Below are 25,734 nucleotides of genomic sequence, written 5' to 3'. Positions count from 1 at the left end.
TATTTTCACTAAAATCCAGCTTTCATGGTGGTGCCATTTTAAACTTCAGAAATAATTACTGGTAGTTTCAGGTTAAGGATTGCTTTCAGTGACTGCATTTGCCTTTGTAGCTGGAAAGTTAAATTGTTTAATTTGTTTATAAACAAAATTAAATTTAAACATAATTGAAGTACAGGATCTTGGGTAAACTCATGCAGACTGAAGCTCCCCTTAGTGAAGACTTCCCAGATGAGCTTTAATGGCCCTAATTTAAACACAGAGAAGTTAAATATGTGCCTGATTATGCTCAGTTCTGTTTCTAGTGAGGACAGAAATGGACACCCTGAGAGAGCAGATCATCTTGTCTGAAGATAAGCAAATGAAATGCCTCCTAGGTTCTTAGGTGTACCTGTCCCTCTCTAGCTATTACAGTAGGAGTGGTAGTTTCATACTGAAACATCTAACCTTTTTTCAGATGCCTGAGTTGTTTTCTGAGCAGGTATGATGCAGCATTGCAAAATTCACATCACTTAGCTGGCAGCGGTTTGGCTTATTCAGCTGCTTTACAGACCTCTGTCAAAGTCTGTTATTCTGCACTAAGACAGTGCTAGTTGTTTAAAATAATAGACGTAAATGGAGGAAGTGTGCATCTGGCTTGGTATGGAAATTTCTTGGTGTGTGTGTGTTTCACAATATTTTCTCCATAGGCTCTCTGATGTGAAGCTCAAGATTATTAATCTTGCAGACTAAGCCAAGGAAATAATAACAGAATAGAAAATTTCTGCAGAAACTGTGCAAACTTGAATTTAGAGGGTTTTTATTTTACTTTATTACATTCATGTTCCATTTACCCTGCTTTCTGGCAAAATTTTAAGGTCTTCCAGTTTCTTAAGATTTTGCTGCTTCTCATGTAGACAGTCATTCTTGAAAGAAACAAACAAAGCTGCTGTCTCGATTGTAGGTTTGCATTTCTTAAACACTTCAGGTACAGTGTGAAATCAAAATGCCAGACTCCCTAAGTATTGCTTTCCTCTTATTTTTTTAATAACTTTTTTATTTTTGAAGAATAATGATAATCTTATCCATACAAAACTACCTTGCAGTGACTAAGGCTGTAGAGAAAGCTACTTGTTGTTGTGGGTTTGTTTTTTGTTGTTGTTTGGCAAAACTGTGCAAAGCAGTGCACAACTAATTAAACTATTGCCCTTTTTCCTTGCTGCCCAAGGTCCATCTGTCATCTTGTGTTTTATTTGGAATTAGTCCTTTGCATAAACACAGGTTTTAGTATTTTGTGCATGCAATGACAAGCAAATAACTTCTTTTCTAAAATTAATTTAAACAGTTCCTGTTAAGTGAGTATATAGTTAAACTAAACCTACTGGCATTAATTATTTGGGATGTAACTTGCAGCTGGAATGCTTGCTTGCTAACGTATGCATTTGTTTGTTTGCAATGAACAGCCCGAATCACCTAAACCCGTGAAACATCAGGCAAGTGTTTTTCTTTACGCTTTTAAAGTTATGTAGGCAAACTGACATATATTCTTCTATTTTCTGTCAACTTCTATTTATAATGTGGGAAATCTTGTAGATGTATATGGCTAATAGTAAACTTTGTGAATATTTAACTGGCTTTGAGAGAGTGGACTAGTGAACAGCTTAAAAGTTCCTCAGTGTTGCAAAGCACTCCTCACCATTTTAAAGTGGTGTTACTCTGTCCTGAAGCAAAAGGTTCACCCTCACTCTAGTTGACCTTCTCCAATATGCTATCTGTGTACTTGGTTAATGTGCTGTGAGAGTGCAGAACACTTTTTTAATATTAAACAAAGTACTAAATAAGAGATTAATGGAAGCTACAGAATTCTTTTGATTAATATACTGTTTTGTCTGAGTATTTTTATAGCTTCTCAGATAACCTGGTAAGACTCTGATCTCAACTGTAAAAGGCTTGGCATAACCAATTGTTCTGAAATCAAGTGTTTCCCATGACTTTCTAGGATAAGTGGTGTGAGTGATGGTGGTATCTGTTCAGTGTTGCTGCCTGAATTAATGTTTGAGCTTCAGCTGCTCTTACTCCTCAGGTTGGCTGGAGCTGACATGCAGATAATGTTGTCTGTTTCCTGCTCCCCTAATCCCCCTCTTCCTGTGGGCAGCAGTAGTCAGTCTTTTCTAGACCAACTTCTTGTACGAGAGCAGGAAGTGCAGTACTCCGAGTCCTATGGAGTGTACTTGTGAAGAAGCATAAAGATGAGGGTTAGGTGGAAGTTGGGGATAAGACTGTGAAAAGAGATAAACAATTGCTGCCACATGTTATGCAAGATAAATGCTCCACTCGCTAACCTGAGATGGTAAGTGATGCCTTTTTGTCATGGGCACAAGCTCTTAAATAAAGAAAAAGCTTTGCAACAGCTCCGTATGGTGCAACCAAGGCTTGGTAACTGAAGAAACTACTGTGAGTTAGTTTAGCTGATTGTGTTCTTCCCCTTTACGTCTTTCTGACAGCTGACTGTAGTGCAACTTAAACTGTAGTGGAAAGGAAAATAATAAAAGAAATTTCAAGTTAAGTCTGGTGTATTGGAAGTGAAAAGAAATCACATGGACAGTTGTGATGCCTTTGCTAGTGTGTGTTAACTTGTTAAACCTCTGTAACCCAATCATGCATCTGAGCTCACAGTCTCATTTTCAGAAGTTACAGACATTCTTAGTATTTAACCTAATCCTCCCTCCTTGCAAACCTCAGTTCATTCTAAGGGTTTTTACTAAAATATTTCTGTTCCAAAAATAGATGGAGCAGTGTTTAGTTAACCCTCATTTTGCTTAGAGTTAGCATGTCAGGGTTGAAATAAACTGTTTGTTGGCAAACATTTTAAATGTATCAGTGGAAGCATGCTAATCCAGAATTCTTTACTGCATAAACCATAATCATTAACATTTCTGTTTCAATGTCATTTTGAACTACAGATTGGATCCCTGTTGTATGTGAGTAGCATACATATCCCTGCCTCACCCAGGCTTCACAATGAACTGAATCACTGGGGTGCTGGTTTTTCTGAAACTGAGACAATAACCTGTCCTTATCTTAATGTTGTCCTGCATGAAATACTGCATGACTTTACTTTTTCCACAACACTGCAATACTGCTTTTTCCAAGTTCTCTTTAGATGCCTATGTAGGAGATATGCCTATAGGCCAAATTTACATTCTTTCCAAAACACTGACCAGTTCTAAAAGAGAATTGGTTTTGGCTATAAAGCAATCCATCTAAAAAGGAAAACTACTAGATCAGAAGCCGTTTAATATAGTGCGAGAGGTTTGCTGTTTCTTAGTGATGGCTATGACAAGTCTACTTGCAAGTACAAACCACAGAGGCTGGCTAGGCTGTGATCGCTCTGTTTGTTCTCACAGTTTTCGCCCACATCTGAGGACCCAAGTGAATATTTTCTTCAAATCCTCAGAGATGATTGTAAAAATGAACTACTAAGAACTTTTTGCATTCAGTTGGAGAATTTGAGTACAATTATTTTACGATGCATTGTAGAAGCTCTTCTGCACAAAAACAAATTAAGGTGGTGGTACACAGAAGCACTTTAAAGCATGGACAAAGTGTGCCTGCAGTGAGATGCTTTCAAGTGGCACAGTGATGTTCTGCGGAGGTGTCAAATTTTGAAGTCAGTGTGCTTTTTTTTTTTCCAGAATAGCTAGAATTTAAAATGTAAGCTGTGACATGCTTGCTGTGTTTAATATACGTAATGTGGTTTATTTCAAGCTGTGTACAGCATGGTAAGCAAGCTTCTCATTTTTATACTTGGTGTCTTAGCAGGAGCTGACAGCATGGTTGGGAGAGGAGAACAGAAGGAATGGTGTGAGCAAATGCTTTCCCACTATCTGATGTGTTTATGTAGGAAACTTTCAGCATATAAATTGCAGACATGCATATAGTGGTTATAACAGGGATCTAGTTTTTCTCCAATTGTGGATTCTTTGTCAATTTAAAAGTGCTCCTGAGAACTGTAATGTTGGCAGACCTAACATATAGTGCATAGGCACTGTGGCCTGTGTAGTGTTTAGTGTGCTCTGGGCTAAGACTCGCACATTTTTCTTCTTTAGTTACTTCAAAGAGTATGTAGTCCCAAAGGGAATACATTTGGAAGTAAACAAATTTTGAGCAGATATCTTGAGGTCACATTAAAGAATGAGCAGCCTTTTGTTTCCAGGAGGACTCGAAATGTATTTCAATATACAAATGAAAGCCCCTTTTAGGTGTTAACTAATGAATTTTAAAAATTCCTGTGTAAGAATTGACCTCACGTGGAAGCCTTAAGAGACGTAGGTTTCCCATTCTTTGATGCTTAGTCTGGGGCCTTTATTCATGTATGCTATAAATAATTGGAAAAAGCAGGTTTATGAACACAAATGTCAGTTTTTGAGACTATATTCCAGACAGCTTCACTTTTTTTTTTAAACCATCCTTCAGAGCAGGAAGTCAATATCATATTTTCCTATGTACATACATGCCTCCTGGGCTCATGGAAGCAGCACAGATTTTTTTTTTTGTTACCAGACCTCCTCATGGACAGCAATTGTAAAAGCTGTTGTGCAATTTCCTTAAGATAAGTACTTTGATTTCTACATCCATTGGCTTGAACGTAAAGAAACGTTTAAAAAAAATGCATTAAACATACTGAGCAATGTTGGCTGAATTGAGCAATTTGAAAATGATCTTTATATTTGGTATTGCTCAGTTCCTATTATGCCATTCTGGCATGCTTCTCGGGCGCGTTCAGGTCAGAGATGTTGCAATGATATGAATGTCTGGCTGATTGAAAGTGAGTATTTCACTGATTTGAAATCCAGTTTGAAAATAGGTATTGCAAAATAGCTATTTGTTAAATCACTAAACAGGTAGTTTAAGAATAATCTTGCACTAAAATCTTAAAACAGTTAAATCAGTTTTTCCTCTTAAGCACTCAAAGTCTGTGCCTAATTTCATTAGCCCTAAATGTGAATTTTCTTTTCCATGTTCAATGATTTTCAACATCCATTAAGTCCTATTGGGTCACTGCTCTGTTTGTGTGTGTGTGTGTTTTTAAAAAACAAAAAAACCCCAAACAACCTCCAAAACCCAACAAAAAAAAACCAAACCCAAAACACATTATTCACTGGATGGAGGAGTCTATCAGTGGATTTGGAAGTGAGGGGAAAAATGATAACCCCCTTCTGAAGGTGGTATCACTGCCACAACCTGGGTATAAAATGACTGTCAGGAAGAAGCAGAATATAGGAACACTTAATTGCCTGTATACTGTGCTTATTATGTCTGTTTATTTTTCTGTTTGTGTGGTTTTTAGGGGGAGCTGGAGCGTCAGCTTCTTCAGGCGAATCCCATTCTGGAATCCTTCGGGAATGCAAAGACAGTGAAAAATGACAACTCCTCCCGCTTTGTGAGTTACTCCTTTTCTCTTTAGAGTCTATTAATCTGGATTACTGTTTATGGAGAAATTCCCTTTTTAGGAATTTGTCTAATTAGTATCAGAAGCTTTCTTTGTTCTCTTTCCTCCATGAATTCAGGTTCTCTTATGATGCTTTCTGTATTGTGTTGGGGTCACTGAAGATGCATCCTCACTGGCTCTTGGTGAAACTTGCTTCAATTTTTTCCAGTTTCTAACTTTAACCATCCTTGAACTGACAGTGGTGTTCATAGTATAACAAATATAGTTACGCTGTAGAGCTAAACTGTGGCTTGCATGCACAAACTACTGCTGAACTACTATAAAGTATGAAGGAGCATGACATCAACATGGAATTTGGCTAAATATGTAGCCTTCTTGTCAATAGCTATGACTCTATGACTTAGAGAGAACATCCTCAATTTTTAAAAAAGCACAAGACTTGCATATAAAAACCTCTCTAAATTTCCATGCCCTTCTGTCTGATTTACTGAAGGAAAGTCAAAAAGACAGTATGACTTATTTAAGGTGTTGGGCACTCTTGGTAGCTGGTTGATGTTTTTGTTGGGTCAGTGCCTTCTGCCACCAAAACAGTATGTGAACAGATAAACGCTTTTAACACTTTTGATGTGTTCCATAGTTTTAAAAATAGTGGTGGAATTCAGGCTGAATAGCTATTTACCATTTCTTAAAACTTCCTTTCCTTTGAAGGGTGGGGGTGGGGGGGAATCCATCTCCTATTTCAGGGGAAAGATGTTTTTAGCACAGCTTTAAAACTGTATAGGAGGTATTAAATCTTTTTTCTTGTGAGAACAAAACTAAAATTTACAGAACAAATGAAAGATTTCTTGGCTGCCTTGATGTTTCAACAGTTGCTTGGATTTATAGTGTATGAACTCTGCTCTGGTGATAAGGACTCTGGAAAACTGTATGACTAAATCCCTTAGCCTTTTCAATCAAGAAGGGAGTGCAGAATACTGTAGAAATTCAACTTTGACAATTTTATAGCCACATTATTTACAAGATGCTTATATGTTTTGTATAGGATTTATAATATCAACAGGTTTCACTGCATAATAATTCTACTTTGTTACACATCTTGAATCCATCAAAGATTGTACTAATTTAATGAGGATACTTTTTTTCATAAAAGATGTTAACATCTGGTTTGTATTATATTGAAGTCTGCATTGCCATCATGAACATAATCACTCAGATGGCTCCAGCTCTGTTTTTATAAAGGAGCAAGTATAATGCACTCCAGATGGTGTCATCTTGTGCAGAAAAAATAATCTTTACTAACAACCATTTTAAAACCTGACTTAAAAAATACATATCCTCCCACAAAGTGAGGAGTGCTGTTGTTCAGTCCATACAGACTTGACTGACTGTACCGTGCAGCATGAGGATGCCAGCCTGTTGCCTACTTGCTGATAATACCAGATAGGACTGAAATAAGACTAGTGCCAAATAATTTTTTTCTTTTTTCTTCTACCAAAGGCAGTATTGTCTTGTGTTTCAGAAAATAAAGTCTCGAGTTTGCAGTGGATAGGAGAGTGGGCTTGCTGGGTTCATGTGGCAGAACTAAATGCTTCCTTCTGATGTGGTTTTTACAAAGCCATGTACTTAGTGCTATAATGATAGTGTAAACAGAATTCAGTTGTTAGATGACCACCACTACAGTCTCTAACTGATAAATTAAAGATTTCATAGCCAGATTTGCCAGTGCTAGCTAAAAGGATGCTTTTAAGAAGGTGCACTAGATAATTAACCTCTCTAGTTCAGACTTCAGTGATGACTGAACTTTGAGGCAGGGAGTGTGTGGGTCCCCTCTTCTGATGTGTCAGCTTGTTTAATGACTGCATTTCCTCTCAATTATTTTTGTTCATGGGACTGGTGGCTTGACAGCAGGAATTAGATAACTTTTAAGGGTGAAACGAGTAAAGTGGTTCTGCATTATATCAGAGAAAGCCACTGTATGGACCTTATGTAATGCTTCATACTTGTTTTCACATGTAACGTGGCAAATTCAAGCCATGTCATTCTAAGAAGGCTCTGTGTTACCTGTTCTGGGTAAAACATTGTCAGCTGCCATTCCTCACATGCTAGTGCTGACATATGCCTTATGTATCTAGTCTATTGCCTGAATTTCAGTGAAATGTCGGTTTATTCTTTGTGACAGTTATATTTATAACTTTCTGGAATTGTTACTGAGCAAAAAGTATAAATACTTCAGTTACAAGCTGAGCTTAGAGTGTTCTGTTTCTTCATACTCAGAAATCTGAGTTTAAGTGTTGATCCCTAACAGGGCATGCTTGAAAACAAGCCTTGTTCTTTGGCATGGTCGTTTTAGCACCACTGGCTTTCCAAACAAACTGCAAATTAAATAGTAGGGAGTAACCTTTGAAGCTAGTTTAAAGTATTCCACCAGTTTTCTTGAAACTTGGAGAATTCACTTTGAGTTGAAGATGTACAACCACAGTCATGGAGCAGTTGCTTTGCTCTGAGACTAAGGCAAGATAAGGCTGGTAGGTAGGTTGTACCTTTCTCTGGATTTACTAGTCTGGTCGGCAGGAGAAACTTGGTCACTCTTGTGCACACAAATATTTTTTATGTGAATGGGCTTTATCAGGGCAGTTGAGAAGGATAGGGTGTGCTGGTAAGAAGTTGCAGTAGCTCAAATGATTGCAGCAACTTGTTCAGGCATAAATCTGCGGCATGGCAATATATTCCCCCAATATACACTTACTAGGTCAGGCCATTGCTAGAATACATATATTCTACAAGCTAGTAGAGTAGAATATTCAATATGAAAATCAATAGTACAGTCCCTGAGCTAAATAGATCTGCCAAACGGGATCTCACTTTAACATACTGATAGCGCTAATCTGTCAGACTTGAGGTGAGGATTTGGATGCTGATTGTAAGAGTGCTTTCAGAAGGCCACTGCAAAAGATATTAGTAGGTGGCTTTGTGGAGATACCATCAAAAGAAGCATTTAGACAGTTGTTAGCAAACTGCTGTGATGCTCCCTGATCTTCAAAACTTGTTTATATGTGGATAGAGGACTGTAGAAATTGGATGCAATGAAAATGGAGAGCCCAGTGTAGTCACTGGGTATTCCCACTGGTTTCTTCACATGTTTGCAACCAGGGGAATACCTAACAGTTTCATGAGCACAAACTTGAAATGAAGTAATGGTGCTGTTAAAAGTGGTCCAACTCCAAGCTGGAGCCTGTTGTCCTGTTGTGAATGTTTGTAGCCAAGTGACAAATCAGATTGGGGAACTGATGTGGCTTAAAACTGGTATAATATATCTGCTTGCAACCCCTTTCTTTCCAAGAGCTGCTCTACATGTGGGAAGCATGCTCTTTATTTGCTCCTTTGCGGAGAAAAGGAGATGTATGTGGAAGAAATGGTTATATTGTCTCTTTCTGTGGTTTAACCCCAGTTGGCATCTAAGCACCACACAGCTGCTCATGCACTCCCCCCTCATGGGATGGGGGAGAGAATCAGAAGAGTAAAAGTGAGAACTTGTGGGTTGAGATAAAGGCAGTTTAATAGGGAAAGCTGCTCATGCAAGCAAAGCAAAACAAGGAATTCATTCACTACTTCCCATTGGCAGGTAGGTGTTCAGCCGCCTCCAGGAAAGCAGGGCTCCATCACACATAATTGTTGCTTGGGAAGACAAACGGCATCACTCCAAACATCCCTCCCATCCTTCCTTCTTCCCCCAGCTTTATATGCTGAGCATGACATCATATGGAATGGAATATCCCTTTGGTCAGTTGGGGTCAGCTGTCCCAGCCGTGTCCCCTCCCAACTTCTTCTGCACCCCCAGCCTACTCACTGGTGGGGTGGTGTGAGAAGCAGAAAAGGCCTTGGCTCTGTGTAAGCGCTGCTCAGCAATAATGAAAACATCGGTGTGTTATCAACATTATTCTCATCCTAAATCCAAAACACAGCACTAAACCAGCTACTAGAAAGAAAATTAACTCTATCCCAGCTGATACAAGGACAGTATCCACCCCTTATTCTATACTATTTATGTCATGCTCAGGTCTCTCGCTATCCAATACTTCCTCATTAACCACCCCCTCCTTTCCATCCTTTGATATAATACACAGATATCATTCCCTTAGTCTGTGGACCACCCTTGTAAAATGTCCAGAAGTGTCCACAAAATGTCCACTGAGTTAATTTAGTCCATGACTTTGAGCTCCATCTCCAATGGTGGTCACTCAGGACAAGAGAGGTGGTGTGTTGTGTGGAGTTACTGGGCACCAAAGTCAGCTCAGGTTGGGTCACTGCTGCATTTGCACTGCTTCTTGTAAGGCTTGTCCTCCATTGGTTCAGGTGGTTCCTGCTATAGTAATTCCTATAACATGCAACTCAAATTGCTGTAACCCATGATTTTAAAGATAGTTGCATTACAATCTCCACCCCTGGTCCCTTTGGGCCAGACCATTGGGTTTAACATTGCAATGAACTCATCCCCTTGCCCCTGCTCCACCTTGGACTTATCCACAGACTGCAGTCCCTTAGGGGAGTACCTGTTCCAAGTGGAGCCTTATCTATGAGCCACAGTCTCTCCAGGAGTATAGCTGCTGCAGCATAGACTTATCCACAGCCACAGTTGCCTTGAGGTGTACCTGTTCCAGTGTGGCCTTCTCCATGGCTACTAGGAAGAAAATTAACTCTATCCCAGCCAAAACCAGGACATTCTCTTAGTCCTTTCTTTACCAACTGCTAGAAGAGAGAGGCCTTGCAGATAGCAGCCATCCTGCTTTTGGAAATGGAAGTAGAAGTATGATGGGCTGGGCAGCACACTGAGATTCAGGATTGCTGCAGATAAAGCACCTTTAGGTACCAGTAAGTTTGTTATAGAAGTATGTGCACTTAAATCTCAGCGTTGCTTTCAACCCTAGGCAGCATGTTCTGTTAATGTGAGAAATTGAGCTTCACTTTCAGAAAAGTTTTTGATAAGTCTGGATTACAAACATATCTAGAATACTAGTTCTTTAATCTTTAGAAAGTGTGTGCAGTGTAACATATTACATTGAAATGATGGCCCAGCATATTGAAGGGAAAAGATTTCATTTGAAGTTGTGTGAAATGCTTGTTATATGAATGCAAGTAGGTTTATGTTTTTATGTAGACAGCATTGTTGTCCTAGTAAAAAAAAATATTAGTAATTACAAAAAAATCTCTTTTCTTTGCAGGGCAAGTTCATTAGGATTAACTTTGATGTTACTGGTTATATTGTTGGGGCCAACATTGAAACGTGTATCCTACTTCATGCCACATCATTGTAAAATGTGTAAAACTTTCCTGAGTGTTTTGCTTTTAACCCTAGAATTCATTGGAATGCAGTGAAAGGTTACCACACTTCTACATTCCTTTGACAACATCCATCTCTGCCTTTATTTTAAAATAGTTGATCAAATATTGTGAAGTCAGTGTGCTTACTCGTGCTTAGAAATCAGATATTCCAAAATTTAGCACTCTGAAATCTGCTGGATTTTCAGACTAGCCTTAAAAAGAGGGTGTATTAAATAGAGAAACCATTTAAAGTATGCTTGCTGTATGAACATTTCTGGAAAAAAACTGCCTTCCTAATCAGAAGCTGACCTACTATATTGTGCTGAAAGCTTGGTTTTGCTCTCGTCAGCACTGCAGAAGCAGCTCTCTGCCTGGAAGGAGGTGGTGCTTATTATAAAGTGTTAGAGCTGGAAGTGCTGGGACACCTTCTGTTTTCTTAAGTCTTCTAGATACCAGTGTAGGTTCAATAACACGAGACCTACTAGCAATTAATACTGAAGTCTAATTCAGTTTTAGCTTTAAGGTTCATTTTAATGATTGCGTAAGAACAAGTGAAAATACTTGCACTGAAAGCCCTTCTCTAAAGTTGTTTTCTTTATACTAAAAATGATGTGTGTGTTATTCTTTTTTAGTTTGTTTAGCTTGTTTTCTGGGGGAATAGCAATAGGGTGGTCATAAAATTATGAAATCGGAAGTCTTAGTAAACAAAACCCAAATCATGTGAGTATTAATCATAAATAATGCTGCAGTTAAGCTTTCATTCTGTTGCTATGAGTTAAACTGCTTAATTTTAAGTGCACGGAGTGTTTGGAACTGTAACAAAATAGAATTTCCCAATAAGGCTGGGAAAGATCTATAGTTATTCAAAATATGCCTTACTGATAAATGTTTTTTTTCATACAGCACAAGAATGAAGGCAGTTTTTGCTTGTATGAAAGTTCAGATGAATTGTTTTGCCTAGAGCTCTGAAAACAGGAAGACTTAACTCTTAGGGAATTTTTTTTCTTCCATCACAAGAACTCATCCTTGCTTGTAACTTGTGTCATTTCAAATCCCTGTCCCATGTTTGTTTTACAATATGGAATATCAAGAAATAAAAACTTAAATAACATTCCAGCTTATGGCAGCTTACTAGCTACTATCTGCTGCACAAATTGAATTTGGGAGCTGTTCAAAGGTAGTGCAGATTGTATGTAAAAATGCAATGCTTGAAAGAAGTGGCAAATGTACTTCAGATAAAGTACTTTTGAGTTCAGCAGCTGCTGGGTTTTTGGTATTAAGAGCTGTAGTAGAAGACTGTAGTAGAAGTGGTTGAAAAAGAATGGCCACTTCCCCCTCTTACTTAAACTTCAGCTGATCCATTACAGAGAATTAAATGTGGGCTTTTACCAGTCTGAATTTGAAATCTCTTAGTTACTGAAAGTTCAAATTTCATATTGGACATACTTCTGTCATTACTATTAAAGTTCTCTTTGGTCTTAAAGTAATTATATAGCCTGTTTTGAAAGTTTTGTTTGCACTGGATGTCTTTAGCCAAAAATTGTAAAGGATCCTTGACTAGTTATAATCAGACTTGTTGGAAAAGTCTCGTGCTGTTCGTCAGGCTAAAGATGAGCGGACATTTCATATCTTCTATCAACTACTAGCTGGAGCAGGAGAACACCTGAAGTGTAAGTTCAGAATCTCATTTTGTAAACCTGTCGCTTCTGTGTGCGGCATTTGTTATTTCAGTGTTAACACAGTTGTGTTTGAACTGTTGTTTGGTCTTGAAACAGTGAGTTTTAAAAGAAGAATGAAAAGCCATGTGGCTTTGTTTTGAAATAACTTCTGTGTCTTATCAAGTATGCTGTCAAGCAACTGTTGCATTTCAAGCAAATGGCTTCTACATGACAAAGTACAGTTTGGGCAGCCTCTGGCTGGGAATTACTGGATTGAAACTGCAGTGCTCCCAGCTGATAAATAACAAACCTGGTCAGCAGTGTCAGCCATATCTGCCTTCAACTGGGTAGAAAAGCAGCCATTTTACCAAAACATAATGAAACCCTGTGTCTGTCTTCAGCCATTGCAGTACTATGTTGCTTATTGTCTTTTTTTTTTTCCATTGGTAACTGAGAATTTCTGTTGTGATGAGTGAAACTATATGAAGGTATAGACTTCAGAGAATTGATCCACTCTTTCTTCTCCTGCATTAGATAAACCAGTGTTTAGCATTCTTGATGTAGTAATCATCAATACCTAACTGCATTTCTGCTTGTGTCTGTTACCTTTCAATGGAGATACTTCTTTTAGGATATTCCAAATAGGGATTTGAGATGATGCTAGATCTGAGCTGGGTAATGTTCTGTTTACAGGCTTAATGCATTAAAGAGCTGATATAAGCAGCTACAGATAGAGATTCTGGGAATCTGGCTTCAGCTTCTAAGGTACACTCATATTTTTAGAGTTTCAGAAGCTGGTATAATGGCTTGTAGCCATATTTGAGGAACTGATTTTTCTAAAACATAGTTTGTACATTTAGTGAGAACAGAGTACAGGTGGGTGTGAACAGCATTTCTTCTAGCTTATTTTTCTGTCTCTTCCCCTTCCCTCCCATACAGCTGACTTGCTGCTTGAAGGATTTAACAATTACAGATTTCTGTCTAATGGCTACATCCCCATTCCTGGGCAACAAGACAAGGATAACTTTCAGGAGACTATGGAAGCCATGCATATCATGGGATTTTCGCATGATGAGATCTTGTGTAAGTTGGGGTGGTTTTTTTATTTTTAAAGTGTACCTTTTTCTCTTGCACACATGCACACACACTTGCTGATTTTAATGTCACCAAAATTAATGTTGCTTCAGTGTCTTGACAGCCTGCACCAAATGTTTACTGAACATGAGTTAGAGTTGAATTAAAGCCATTTGCCCAAAAAGTGCAGTACAAACTCATTTCCTTTCTGAAATCATACTTCGAGTTTGGAAGCAAAGTGACACAAGTAACAGAAGAAAAATTTGTTAAGCTGAGCCCTCCTCAATTAAACTGTTGCATGTGTCTTTTGGTAATGCAGCAATGCTGAAAGTGGTGTCTTCAGTGCTACAATTTGGAAATATTTCCTTTAAGAAGGAGAGAAATACTGATCAAGCTTCTATGCCAGAGAATACTGGTAAGTTGACCATGTTTGTATGGCTTCCTTTAACTTATGCTGTAGTTTTCTTCCTGCCATTTGTTTAGTGCATATCGGTAAAAATACAGAGCAGTCTTCTGAGCTTCCTTGATAGCGCTCTGTGCCAGAAAAGAGGCCGTGACTGTTGTGGGAGTAGCCAATGGACAATTAATAAAACCCCTCTTCCATTCTCGTAATGCAGACAAATTTAAGTAGCCATCAACATAATGTATGCTGTTTGCATCGCTTCTAAACTTTGAACAAGTATTTCAGTTGTAGTCGTCTTTATTGCTATCTACAAAGACTTAAGTGCTAGGAAAAAGTGCATGCTTAAATCAGTTTGTTTTTCTTTGGTTCTTGACAGAAGTTTTCTTGCCAATGATAAGAGCCCTGGAGCCAAGCACAACTTCCATAGTGAAATGGCTGAACATAAGAATACTATATTTAGAAAAATCTGGTTTCTGAAGTGGCATGGCAGTGTGACTAAGATTTAATTTATCAGTTAGTATCTGCAATGCAATCAGCATTTTGAGGAGTATATTTCTTCACAAAAAAATAGAGATAGCTGCTGAAACAAATTTCAGGTTTTTAATGTAGTACTTCAGTACCAGCCTTTTAAATGCTATCATGGAAAGTCAGCTTTGAGAATTGACATCAATGGAAAGAGCAGTAAGAACAATCATTCACAGGACCTGCTGCACATGCACAGCTCCAGTTCTTGTCTGTGTCTCGTTTTGTAATTGTCTTAAACTGCTGTGCAGGTAGGTTGCTTGCAATTTCCAAAACTTTTGTCACTTCTCAGGGCAGTGGCCTGCTGCCCAAAGTGCTCCAGCAAGCAGGTATGGGTAAAGTTCAGTAGTCATTGACTCAATATTTGGTGGCAGTTGGCACTTTGATTTTTTTTTTGCAGTGAGGAAAAAAGGTTGGGTGAGGGATTAGTTTTTTGGGCTTTTAGTGCCAGCTTAGACAACTCAACTGGGTCGTTGTCCATTTAGAAGGTGTGATGTAGAAAGATACAAATGCCTCTTACTTCCTGACTATATTGACTTCGGTGTTACCATTGGTTTTGGACATAAATTCTGAATTATAATACTGGAATAAATATATTGATACTATTGGATATTTATAATACTGGATACAAAATTCTGAATTAGAAAGCAAAGATGCTGAAAAGCTCAGATCATAGTTAAAGCATGTTTCTGTTCTCTTGTATTTAAAAATTACTTTAGTTATGTGGTCTTTGTTGTATCTTTCTGAAGACACTGAGTGAAACTGACTCTCCCTTCTTGTCATCTGTATTGTCACATCTCCCTGTAATGGATTTCCCTAGCATCCTCCAGAGAAATAAGTGTGTCTTGAGAGCGATTCATCTCATTTAGAGGCATGTGTCTGAAATAGGTCAGGTTAGTGTTTCCATAGATGGGAAGGAATTTGTGTGGGTAGTGAAGTGAACCTATTCAAAGAATACCCTATAGATAATAAATATAGAAAACAAGTATCTTTTTCAAGTATAGGTACAAGAGGTGGCAAGAAAGCCATATAGCCTTCATGGATGAAGAGGAGGGAGAAGCTGTATTTAGAGAACCATTTCATGCTTACCAGATTTGGAAGAAGCCTTTCTGCTGAAAGGGCAGAGGTTCATAAGCAACCGCATAAAGTTCATGCTTCAACTATGATACGAGTTTTTCAGTATCTTTGCTTTACAATAATTCAGAATTTTATATCCAAAACCCAGTAGTAATAAAACACAAGTCAGGATAGTCAGGGCTTTCTACAGTTGCACCTTTTTAATGGATCTTCCTCAATTATAAACAAACAAGATGAATTATGCTTTTTTTAAAGTGCAAGATTAATCAAGCTGAAATAGTGTGAACCAGTCCTACCCTTAGAAGTGATAGAACTTTGACTTGAAAATGGTTTAGTTTCCTTCAGTTAAATCTCTGAAATGCTGGCTACAGCCTCTTTCAGTGTCTGAATCGGATGTGATTTTTAGTATTACCTCTGCTATGGTTTATTGTTGTTATCGTTACCTAAGGTTTATTACAAACTGGAAAGCTAGGGACAATAAATTCTATGTCACAGGTTCATGGAAGAGGAGCCGAGTGTAGTGTTTGGAGTACTGCATGGGGAAGAAAACTCCTCCTTCCTTAAAAACTGTAATATCCTTTATATAGTATCCATTATACCATAGTACCAAGCTTATGCTCATGGCTACTTAATATTTTTGAGTTCTTGGGTTTTTTAAAGATCCTGACGGCACTTGTTACTTGACACCTAAGGTTGTAAGTTTTATCTGATGTGCTGATGTGTATTATTATGCCCAAAGCACAGAAATGCTCCTGTATGTGGAGTGAAAGAAGTGCTCAATGTGTGATGCCACCCTAATTTCACTGATCAAGTTGTGTGTTGATTCATGAACCCTTCTAATGAGTATATGGCCAGACAGAGAATCTCAACATTAAGAGCAAGTAGTAGTGTTTTTAATACTAGCAAACAAAAAAAAAAGTGGAAGCTCTTATATATTGGCATTAAAATCTATTTTCCAATGCTGATTTGTTTAAAAAAAAAAAAAAGAAGCTTTTTTCATTTTGACAGTAAAACAGCAAGCTGTCAGATTACAAAGATAATGGGTTAAAGTACTTACTGGATAGTGTGGAGGGCTTCCTGCTAAAGGGCAACACTTATCCGGACCTAAAAATACCTTTAGTGTCACCTTCATTTTTAGAAGTATGGAACCATAAACACCTAAACTAGTGGAAAATTTATTTAGGAAAAAGGGATTGATGCAGCAAGAATATGTAACGATGGTGTGGGTAACGCAGTGTTTCAAGTAATGATCATGATACCAGGAGAGTTCATTCTGTCTAAAGAAAGTGTGCTGCTGCTTGCGTTGTTACTCTATATAAAAAAAATTACAAATACATGTTTTAAATAGTTTAAACAACACATTTTGAAATAGTCTGTAATAGAAGCATTACAATGGCATACCTGCCTAAATTGAAACAGTTTTTAAGCAACTTTTAGTATGATGGAGTTGATGTGTGATGTCCTCATACTGTGCTTTTTTTTCCTGGAGATGAAAAAATGAATGTTTCCTATTAAAGTAGCAAAATGAACACTTTTACGTGGGCTATGGACTGTTACATGACTTCTCTGCAATTTCATGAAATCTAGTGTTTTCTGCACTCCTGTAAGAAAATTCAGTGGTGTGCTTCTGTAGAGACTTCCATCAGCCTTTGAGATGGAAGCCCTGCAGACGTGGGCTGCATGATAGGGTAGGCCTGTCCAAAAGACAGGAGTGCGTCTCCCTGACTGCTATTTTGAATGGCAGTTCAATTTTTAAGCTGGTATATGATGTCCTTTGTCAGTAGCACTTTTCACCAATGTTGTGGAGGATCTAAATGCTTACATTTACTACTTTGATCTCCAGTTGCACAGAAACTCTGCCACCTACTGGGGATGAACGTAATGGAGTTCACCCGGGCCATACTGACACCACGCATCAAAGTTGGCAGAGACTATGTTCAGAAAGCCCAGACCAAAGAACAAGTAAGTTTTGGTGCTTTAAAGGTGCAGTGAAACTGTACCTCATCCTGATTAGCTCTTAGGAAAGAAAATTGGAATTAAGCGTGTGCTGCCACTGACTTTATTTAAGCTTACTGTCTTTATTAAATGTTCTTCTATGGTAAAAATCAGTGGTAGAAGAAACCTTTCCCTTTCCTTGACCTTCTGCTGGGTTTATCCTTTAATGTCATCATTGTATGTATCAAATGCACAGAGAGCTTTTCTGGTTTTATGGAACAGTTTAAAAACAAGTTTTTCATAGCATTAATCAAACTGCATGCTGTTTCTACTACTAGTTTTCATTCCTCAGTGGTATTAACTCCATTAAACTTCTTCTGTGACTTAGTTTTTTGTGATAACATCCATGTCCCTGTTCTTTTGACTTCTCCAGGGTAAATAAATTTTCCTGTTTGGCTTTTCAGGCAGACTTTGCAGTGGAAGCTTTGGCAAAGGCCACCTATGAACGCCTCTTCCGCTGGCTTGTTCACCGCATTAATAAAGCTTTGGACAGGACCAAACGACAGGGAGCGTCTTTTATTGGAATTCTGGATATCGCTGGATTTGAAATCTTTGAGGTACTTCAAAACACTGCTAATCAGACTTTTATTTTCCCTGTTAATGTGCTTTCAGGACTGTGTAGAGCCACTTAATGCATGCATGTTCCAAGGGTGCAGGAGGGTTTTGTTTTGTAGCATGTAAATGGTTTGACAACCTTAAATTACAGTGCCAAAAAGTCATACTTTAGTCTAAATCATTCTTTTGTACATGATGGTTTTTCTTACTATATATAATTTAATTATAAGTTACAGGGAACATAAGATTTGAATAATGCTTATTCCAATTTTGTTTACAATATATTTGAATGTTGCAGAGTTTTGGGGAATTTCCTTGTAAGGTCAAACTTTTGACTTCCAGATATGTGGTAAATCCTGTCACTGAATTATTCTTTTTTACTAATGTTATTTTTGTAGTTGAACTCCTTTGAGCAGCTCTGCATTAACTACACCAATGAGAAGCTTCAACAGTTGTTTAACCACACAATGTTTATCCTGGAGCAAGAGGAGTACCAACGAGAGGGTATAGAGTGGAATTTCATTGACTTTGGACTGGATCTGCAGCCTTGCATTGACTTAATCGAAAGACCTGTAAGTTTGTGCATTAATAATGCTCTAAGGAGAAGAGGTTCCATTTATGGGTTTGTCTTTTACTGCCTTCAAATTGTAGGACTATACAGAGATTTATTAGAGCTGTCACAAAAAGTGAATTAACTTGAAGGCTGAAATCTAAAGTCTAAAATACCATGTAAAAGGTTTTAGCCCTATGGGATTTTGCCTGATGTTAGGGTAGAAAGCTGAGCTAAAGATATTAAGCTGCTATTTTTATACTTTTTTTCCCAAGTACTAATGAAGCCTTTAGTTCTGTCACTTTCATATTAAACAATGCCATTGTGTTCTAGGAGCTTGAGTGGTGGCTCAAAGCTTTTGAGAGGCATACAGTAAACTTTTTTTTTTGTTTGAGATCAACAGCAAAATTTCTGAAACTTCATTTAGGGTAGAGTTTTCCCTATAAATCTGCCTTGCGAATAGGAAAGCAGTATCTTAAAGGTTGTTTTGATCACTGTGCTTTTTAACATATTCTTCTGGTTGCTCAATATATGGAAGCTGAAGAGGGCCTCAAAGAGCAGGGGGAGCAGTTGGATTGGGGGGGTAGGGGAAGGGGGACAACAAAGATCATAATTCTGAAAGTTATCATTCTTCACACCTCAGAACTATGCTGACAAAATTATTTTATGACCTTTTAAATTAAATCTAGGGCATTGCAGTTACTACTCTCTACATTTCTGCGTGTGTATTCTAGAACACACATAAGCTGTCAATGATGCTATGCATCCTGAAGAGCAGAAAAGCCCATGAGCCACATTGTTGTATTTCTTTAGAGAAGGAAAAAAAGGAAATCTTGTTTCAGTTATCAAAGGTTTTCACTTTGTGTGTGGAACTTCAGAAAGTTCTGCCTCCTTGGAACGTAAATTCTGTGCCAATAAGCCTGAGGGGGTAAGTGTGGATGCTTTCAGTATGCAGATGTTTAGGTGAATATCCTAAAATGCATCAAATTACTGGGATTTTTTTTTTAAAAGCAAATGTCAGTACCTTCATAATTGTTCTGTAAATGTAATGCCATGCAGTAGGCACATAGTAGAAGCATCTCTCTTCAAATGTGTAAACTTTACATTCAGTAGAAACTTTTGAAGTATAAATTATTATAAACTCTTTTTTTTCCTGTTGCTTTCCTGTATGTCAGTCTGTCTTCCCTGAGGAAAATGATCCTGTCAAACAATTCTACAACTGCAAAATACAGACATTGCTTGTTTCCTACTTCACTTTACGAATAAACAAAGCTTCAGACGGAGTGCTTAAATTGTATGGAAAGAGAGGGAGTATATAAAACTATGCTGGCTGCTCAAGTTAAGCCTGCTGAATCTCTTTGGATGCTGCTACTGGATATCAGCACAGGGCTTGGCAAAGGGAGGCTCAATGGCTGCCACAGTAGTATCAGGTGGCTGGGAGGGATAATTGTCTTCAGTTTAGCCCACATTAAAGCATGACATTAACTACTGTGGGGATGTGGATGAGCTGCTGTGTACATATGTGTCGCAGAAATGTTTAGAAGGTAACTCTGGAGGTCATCTGTTCCAGTCTTGGCTCAAAGCAAGCTAGTCAGCACTATATCAGGTCACCCATGTCTGGCTCCAATATACATTGGAATGAATTTGTTTGAACCAGTCATAATGTCATCCATTGAACTGGACTCCCCCACAGCTTGTTTTAATTTAAATCAAATTTGAATCAGTTTAGACAACATCTTACTTGTGGCATTCAATGGTGTGTTTTAAATATTAAAATTTAAAAAAAAATATATATAAAAAAAATATTAACACAGATTAAATCCAACTGGATTTCAGGCAAATCCTCCTGGTGTGTTAGCGTTACTGGATGAAGAATGCTGGTTCCCTAAAGCTACTGACAAGACATTTGTGGAGAAATTGGTCCAAGAGCAAGGAACCCACTCCAAGTTCCAAAAGCCAAGACAGCTAAAGGACAAAGCAGATTTCTGTATTATTCACTATGCAGGGAAGGTAAGGGTTAAATGTTAAATATTTGGTTAGAAACGTTGGTTTTGGGAAAGTACTACATGGTATAGCTACCAAATTTAGAAATACTTGTGTAGGAGGGTGGCCTTGTTTCACTTTCTTGAACATATTCAGGAGTGCTCTGATGGAACTCTTGTTACCAAATAGAACTGAAAAATATCAATTAATATTAAATTAAGCAAATATTTCCATTTCCTTTTAATTTTGTTGTCAGGTCTTGCAGGTGAGTTTTTTCAGGACTTTTACTGAAAGGAATCTCTTCTGAGTATCTGTTTGTAAGTTGATAGTAGTGCTTGAAGTAGGATTGTGTCAGTACCCTCTTCACTTTTATGTTCTCAGTTCACATAAGATTTTCTGTATAGATTTCGTTCTGTAGGTAAGCTGGTATCTTTTTGGCTTTACTGTTAGCTCAATCTTTATTTTTTTCTGTTGAGGGACAGAGCTCAGCTGCAATGTGAACAGGTCCATGAAACAACTGTGCAGTTCTTGTCAGCATTTTGTGGAACATTTATGATCACCTGGTCTATTCCATAGGGCCATGCTATGTAATTGGTTTCATAAATAGTTAAAACTTAATCCTAGTACCAGTTTTTGCCCTGATATTTAGAAGAAACTCTGCAAATGATTGAGTCATCCTTTGATTTTCATTTAAAGTACTAATGCCTTGTTATCTAATCTTTGATGTCAGTGGTGCCAATTAGATAATTGTGGCAAAAACTGAAATACAGAAATTATACATTTTATTGTATCAATATTTAAAACTAAGTTAGAAATAATGAAGTCATCACTGTTACTGCAGTTAATAATAGATTAGTTGTGAAACAAAAGGTTACCTTTAGGTAATCAAAATGAAAAAAACCAGCTTGGTGCCTGACTATTGGAAAGTAATTGTTCTGAAGAATGCTTTACTTCTGCCAAACTGAGTGGGCATTTCCAGGATACTGGCACTGCATTGCATATCTTCCTCTGACAGAAGGCATTTTACACACTCTGATAGAAAATTGAGTTTCCTTCAAAGCTAGAATCATTTGTAAAATAGCTTTTACTGCAAGACATACTTAGATGATGATCTGATCTGGTTTTGGGTGCTGGAGGCATTTATATGTGGCGTTCCTTCCAAAGCCCTTATTTAAAAATAGAAAACTCAGTTTGTTTAAAGCAAAAACATGCTAGTCTACATGGAGGTCTTGTTGGATTTATGGAATTTTAGGGCTCTCTTTTGGGTTAGCATGAAACCATGCTGGTAGCATTGAGTTTTCAACTGCTGAACTATAGTCTAATTGCAAACCACAGAATTGGTTCTTTCAAGATGAGAGCTTTGTTTTCTTTATAGAACAAAGTGTTTAAATATAACTGATATAGTGAAATTAAAAAAAAAATCATGTTGCAGCACATCCTTAATTTACTCTCTAGTAATTTAGATAAAGTAATTAGGATCTATACTGGAGTTGCTTTTACATCTTCACAGTGAACAGTGAAGCTTTATTTTGGCAATAACACTAGGTTGAAAATGTATGCCAGCTATTAGTAAGCAAAAAGTCAGATTGCTAAATTTTTAAGAAAACTCCCATTTACTTTTTCAAAAGAATAATAACTTTTTGTGGTGTTTCCTTAGAACAGTTCAAAGTACAACAAACTCATAGCAAGCTAACATCAACAAGAGAATAGGAGGAAAACAGTATAGTTTTTGAAAGCTGGGGTTTTTTTTGGTGCTGGTAAATTTAAAACTAAACCTGGTAGTCTATCTGATCACGTGCAACTTGGCTACTCTCCAGGTAGACTACAAGGCAGATGAGTGGTTGATGAAGAATATGGACCCCCTGAATGACAATGTGGCTACACTCTTGCACCAGTCTTCTGACAAATTTGTTGCAGAGCTTTGGAAGGATGGTAAGAGATCATGCTCTGAGTACACAAGTTGTTAGCAATTTTTACCTTGCTGGATGAGTCGGTGTTTTTTTTTGTGCCTGTTCCTGCCTCACCTGTATGTTGTAAATATCTACAGCATTGTTTAGCACCAAAAGTACAACAAGGAAGCTGGGTTGCCCCTATGGTCCCTTGCACATGTACCATTTCTGAGTAGCTGCTTATCATGTTCACTATTTGAACTGATATTCACTTACTGTTTGTTACCCTGTGTCAAATTTCATCTGTAGGATCTTGTCCAAAACTCTTAGTTTGAATTGCTGCAGTTAAGTCCTGAATGTAAGCAGCTATAGTGATACTTGCTGTTAATAAAATGTTGTCTTATGTGAGCACTGGCACAGTTGTTTCTTGTTCAGTCGTGGGTCGTATCCTGGAAATCTGCAACTCCTAAAATAAAATTCATTAATAGCCATGCTACTGCTTAGATATTGCATATTAATATCAAATGCATTATTTTCCTGTTTTAACTGTACACTGCTGTTTAGCTAGTCTACCTGCACATCAGCTTAAAGTATTTATCAACATTTTTACCAAAATACCCCAGGAAGCAGAAATAGCCAAATAAATACTTACAAGGACTCTTTTATTCTAGTTTTTAACATCACAGTATATTAATTAGAGTATATTTACATGCCATAGTATATAAATCTTGTAGTGTCTTATTCCAGGAGGAAATTAATCTTGTGATATAGATGATGCTGTAGGTTAATACTGAGTTTCCCTCTTCTCAGGAATACTTACTTAGTTCAGCTACAGAGAGCAGTTTTAATGAATGTATATAAAGGACTTTTTGGTTGGGGATCTGCTCCTTTCCTTTTAAGTACACACACAGAAGCAAAAGTGTTTTGGTCCAGATATGCAAAACCTGCTTCCACAGATAATTGAAATGTGCATGGAATATGTTGTGGCCTAATTGCTTTTGTAGCACAGTTAAGTCTGTTTGCAATTGATAAACCTGTTCTGTATACTAACTGAAGTGTCTTGTGTATCTGCTCTTCTGTCTTTGTTTTTGCTGTTTCTCTGCCTTAGAGATTCAGAATATTCAGAGAGCCTGTTTCTATGACAATATTACTGGTCTTCATGATCCACCAGGTGAATGGATATAAAAACAGTAGGCCTACTAAAGGCAGGGCTGTTGGATCTACAGGAAAACCATTTTTGCTCGTAGGCTTGCATGAACTTTTCATTTCATGCTAAAATTGGGTACACCTCCACAAGGCAAATGGTCTCTGAGTGCGTTCGTATTCAGTTGCTGCTGCATACATATAGCATCTATATTTTATGCATTGCATTTAAGCATTGCAGATAAAAAGGTTCGTTTGCTTCCTAGTTCCATGTTGAGATGCAGAATTGCTTCTTAAGTGATAATTCTGGTAGCTCCAAGCATTTGAGAGAATGCGTAAGCTCTGTAACACTATCAAGCTTCTTTCTGCAGTCCAACATTGACAAAACTCTTGAACATTTTAGAACACGGATGTGTGTTTTGGGAGGAGAGCTGAAGAATGTATTGAAGTATCAGGATGAGTGCTGCAGTTGTAGTGGGGGGTAGTAAGTGAAATAAACTTCTTCCAGACTTGTTGGAATTGCTCTTTTATTTAAAAACCTCTTAATTTTAGTATTTCCCTTTGTAGAAGCTGCAGATGTGTTTTGAGGTATTGAGAAGTCAACAAATTCACTTATTTGGAATGTCTTTTTGAAGATGTTTTAGACACTTTATCCAACCTTCCTCATCCTTCTTGTATTCTTCTCCCCAGGTTTAGAAATACGTGTATGTGAAGGTTGTGCCTTCAAACTTTTGATCTTTACTTGGGTTTATCTTCTGCTACACATGATACATAGAATCATAGAATCATTTAGGTTGGAAAAGACCTTTAAGATCATCCAGTCCAACCATTAACCTACACTACCAAGTCCACTCTAAACCAATCAAGGGTAGACTAGACTAAAACCATGTCCCGAAGTGCCACATCTACCCGTTTTTTGAACACTTCCAGGGATGGTGACTCCACCACCTCTCTGGGCAGCCTGTTCCAATGCTTGACTACCCTTTCCGTGAAGAAATTTTTCCTAATTTCCAACCTAAACCTCCCCAGACGCAGCTTGAGCCCATTTCCTCTCGTCCTATCGCTAACTACATCACATGCTTGAGGAAGCTAGTGGTGTTTCCTAAAGTAATTACTAGAGGGCTTGAGTTCAGAGGCTTTAGCCAATGGATCGTTTTCCAGTCTTGCTGTTCAATGACTGCTCTTAACCTATAGGGAAGGCTTACATTTAACTTTAATAATCCTAACTGAAATATAAATAACTGTATTATAGTTGGAGGACAGAGGGGAGCAAAACAAAAGATGCACAATTAACAGATATATTTACAAAATAGTACATGGCTGAATAAAAGCCAAATGGTGTCCAGTCATTAGTGGTGTCTGGTGGGTGCATGTTTCTAATATTTACAAGCTGTTATGTTCATCCTCTGTAAGACTGATTCCCAGTAATGTCTATCCCATTTCTGGTTTAGAACTGAATTCTGCTTCAAAGTAAATATTTCGGATATGATCTTATGAACAACTTACCACCTACTTATTCTTCTAACTTTAATAAGCTGCTTAGATTCTTGTGTTCAAAACTGTGTGGAGATCTGGCCTCTGTTCTATACTAGATGCAGGACTTACAAGTGATTATTCAAACTTGTTGCCCTGTATTTTTCTGCTTTTAATTTTCCTTTTTTTATAGAACTTTGAAAACCAGTTGAGTATGAGTATGAAATAAAATATTGTCACTTATTTCTCAGATACAAAACTAATTCTGATAGCAAAGCAGAATTCCCTCTGCTTTGGTCTGAATTAATTTGAATATAACTTAACAAAATTTAAATTGTAGCCTACATATAGCTGCCTGTTTCTGGCTGGCCAGCTTGGATTTCATGGAGAATCAATATATGTTGTGCATTTCCTCAGTAGTAAGAAGTGTCAACTATAATTATTAAGGTGTTAGGCCGCCTGTGTATTTTTTACCAAGCTGTTTAATTATTGACATGCACATGGAACAGCGCTCATGATTTTCGTCTAAAGGTTTTAATGATGGTTGTCAGACTTCTAATTTGTGCTTCTGAAGAAGAAACCATAGAGATCCTTACCCAAAATGTTAAAAAAAAAAAAAAAAAAACAAACCAAAACCAACCCAAACTATTCTGATGCCTTTATGG

General features: G+C 37.6%; 1 protein-coding gene across 4 annotated transcripts in view; it reads left to right on the top strand.

Moving 5' to 3' along the window:
* The window catches only part of MYH10 (myosin heavy chain 10), a 102,902-nt gene that overhangs the window by 52,167 nt on the left and 25,001 nt on the right, over positions 1-25,734 (top strand). For 2 of the 4 annotated variants that reach the window (XM_075720037.1, XM_075720038.1), the window contains exons 5-14: positions 5,327-5,419; positions 10,648-10,711; positions 12,319-12,417; positions 13,345-13,488; positions 13,799-13,894; positions 17,325-17,443; positions 17,881-18,033; positions 18,430-18,603; positions 20,418-20,591; positions 22,382-22,496. In XM_075720037.1, the coding sequence (XP_075576152.1) occupies positions 5,327-5,419; positions 10,648-10,711; positions 12,319-12,417; positions 13,345-13,488; positions 13,799-13,894; positions 17,325-17,443; positions 17,881-18,033; positions 18,430-18,603; positions 20,418-20,591; positions 22,382-22,496 (1,231 nt within the window). Of the gene's footprint in view, positions 1-1,439; positions 1,470-5,326; positions 5,420-10,647; positions 10,712-12,318; positions 12,418-13,344; positions 13,489-13,798; positions 13,895-17,324; positions 17,444-17,880; positions 18,034-18,429; positions 18,604-20,417; positions 20,592-22,381; positions 22,497-23,561; positions 23,625-25,734 lie in introns of all 4 variants that reach the window. The other 2 variants (XM_075720035.1, XM_075720036.1) reach the window with 2 other exon arrangements.

This window comes from Pelecanus crispus, chromosome 12 (assembly GCF_030463565.1).
Source record: "Pelecanus crispus isolate bPelCri1 chromosome 12, bPelCri1.pri, whole genome shotgun sequence".
NCBI lineage: Eukaryota > Metazoa > Chordata > Aves > Pelecaniformes > Pelecanidae > Pelecanus > Pelecanus crispus.
The sequence above is the reverse complement of the archived record's forward strand: the minus strand, read 5'-3'. Positions and strand labels throughout refer to the sequence as shown.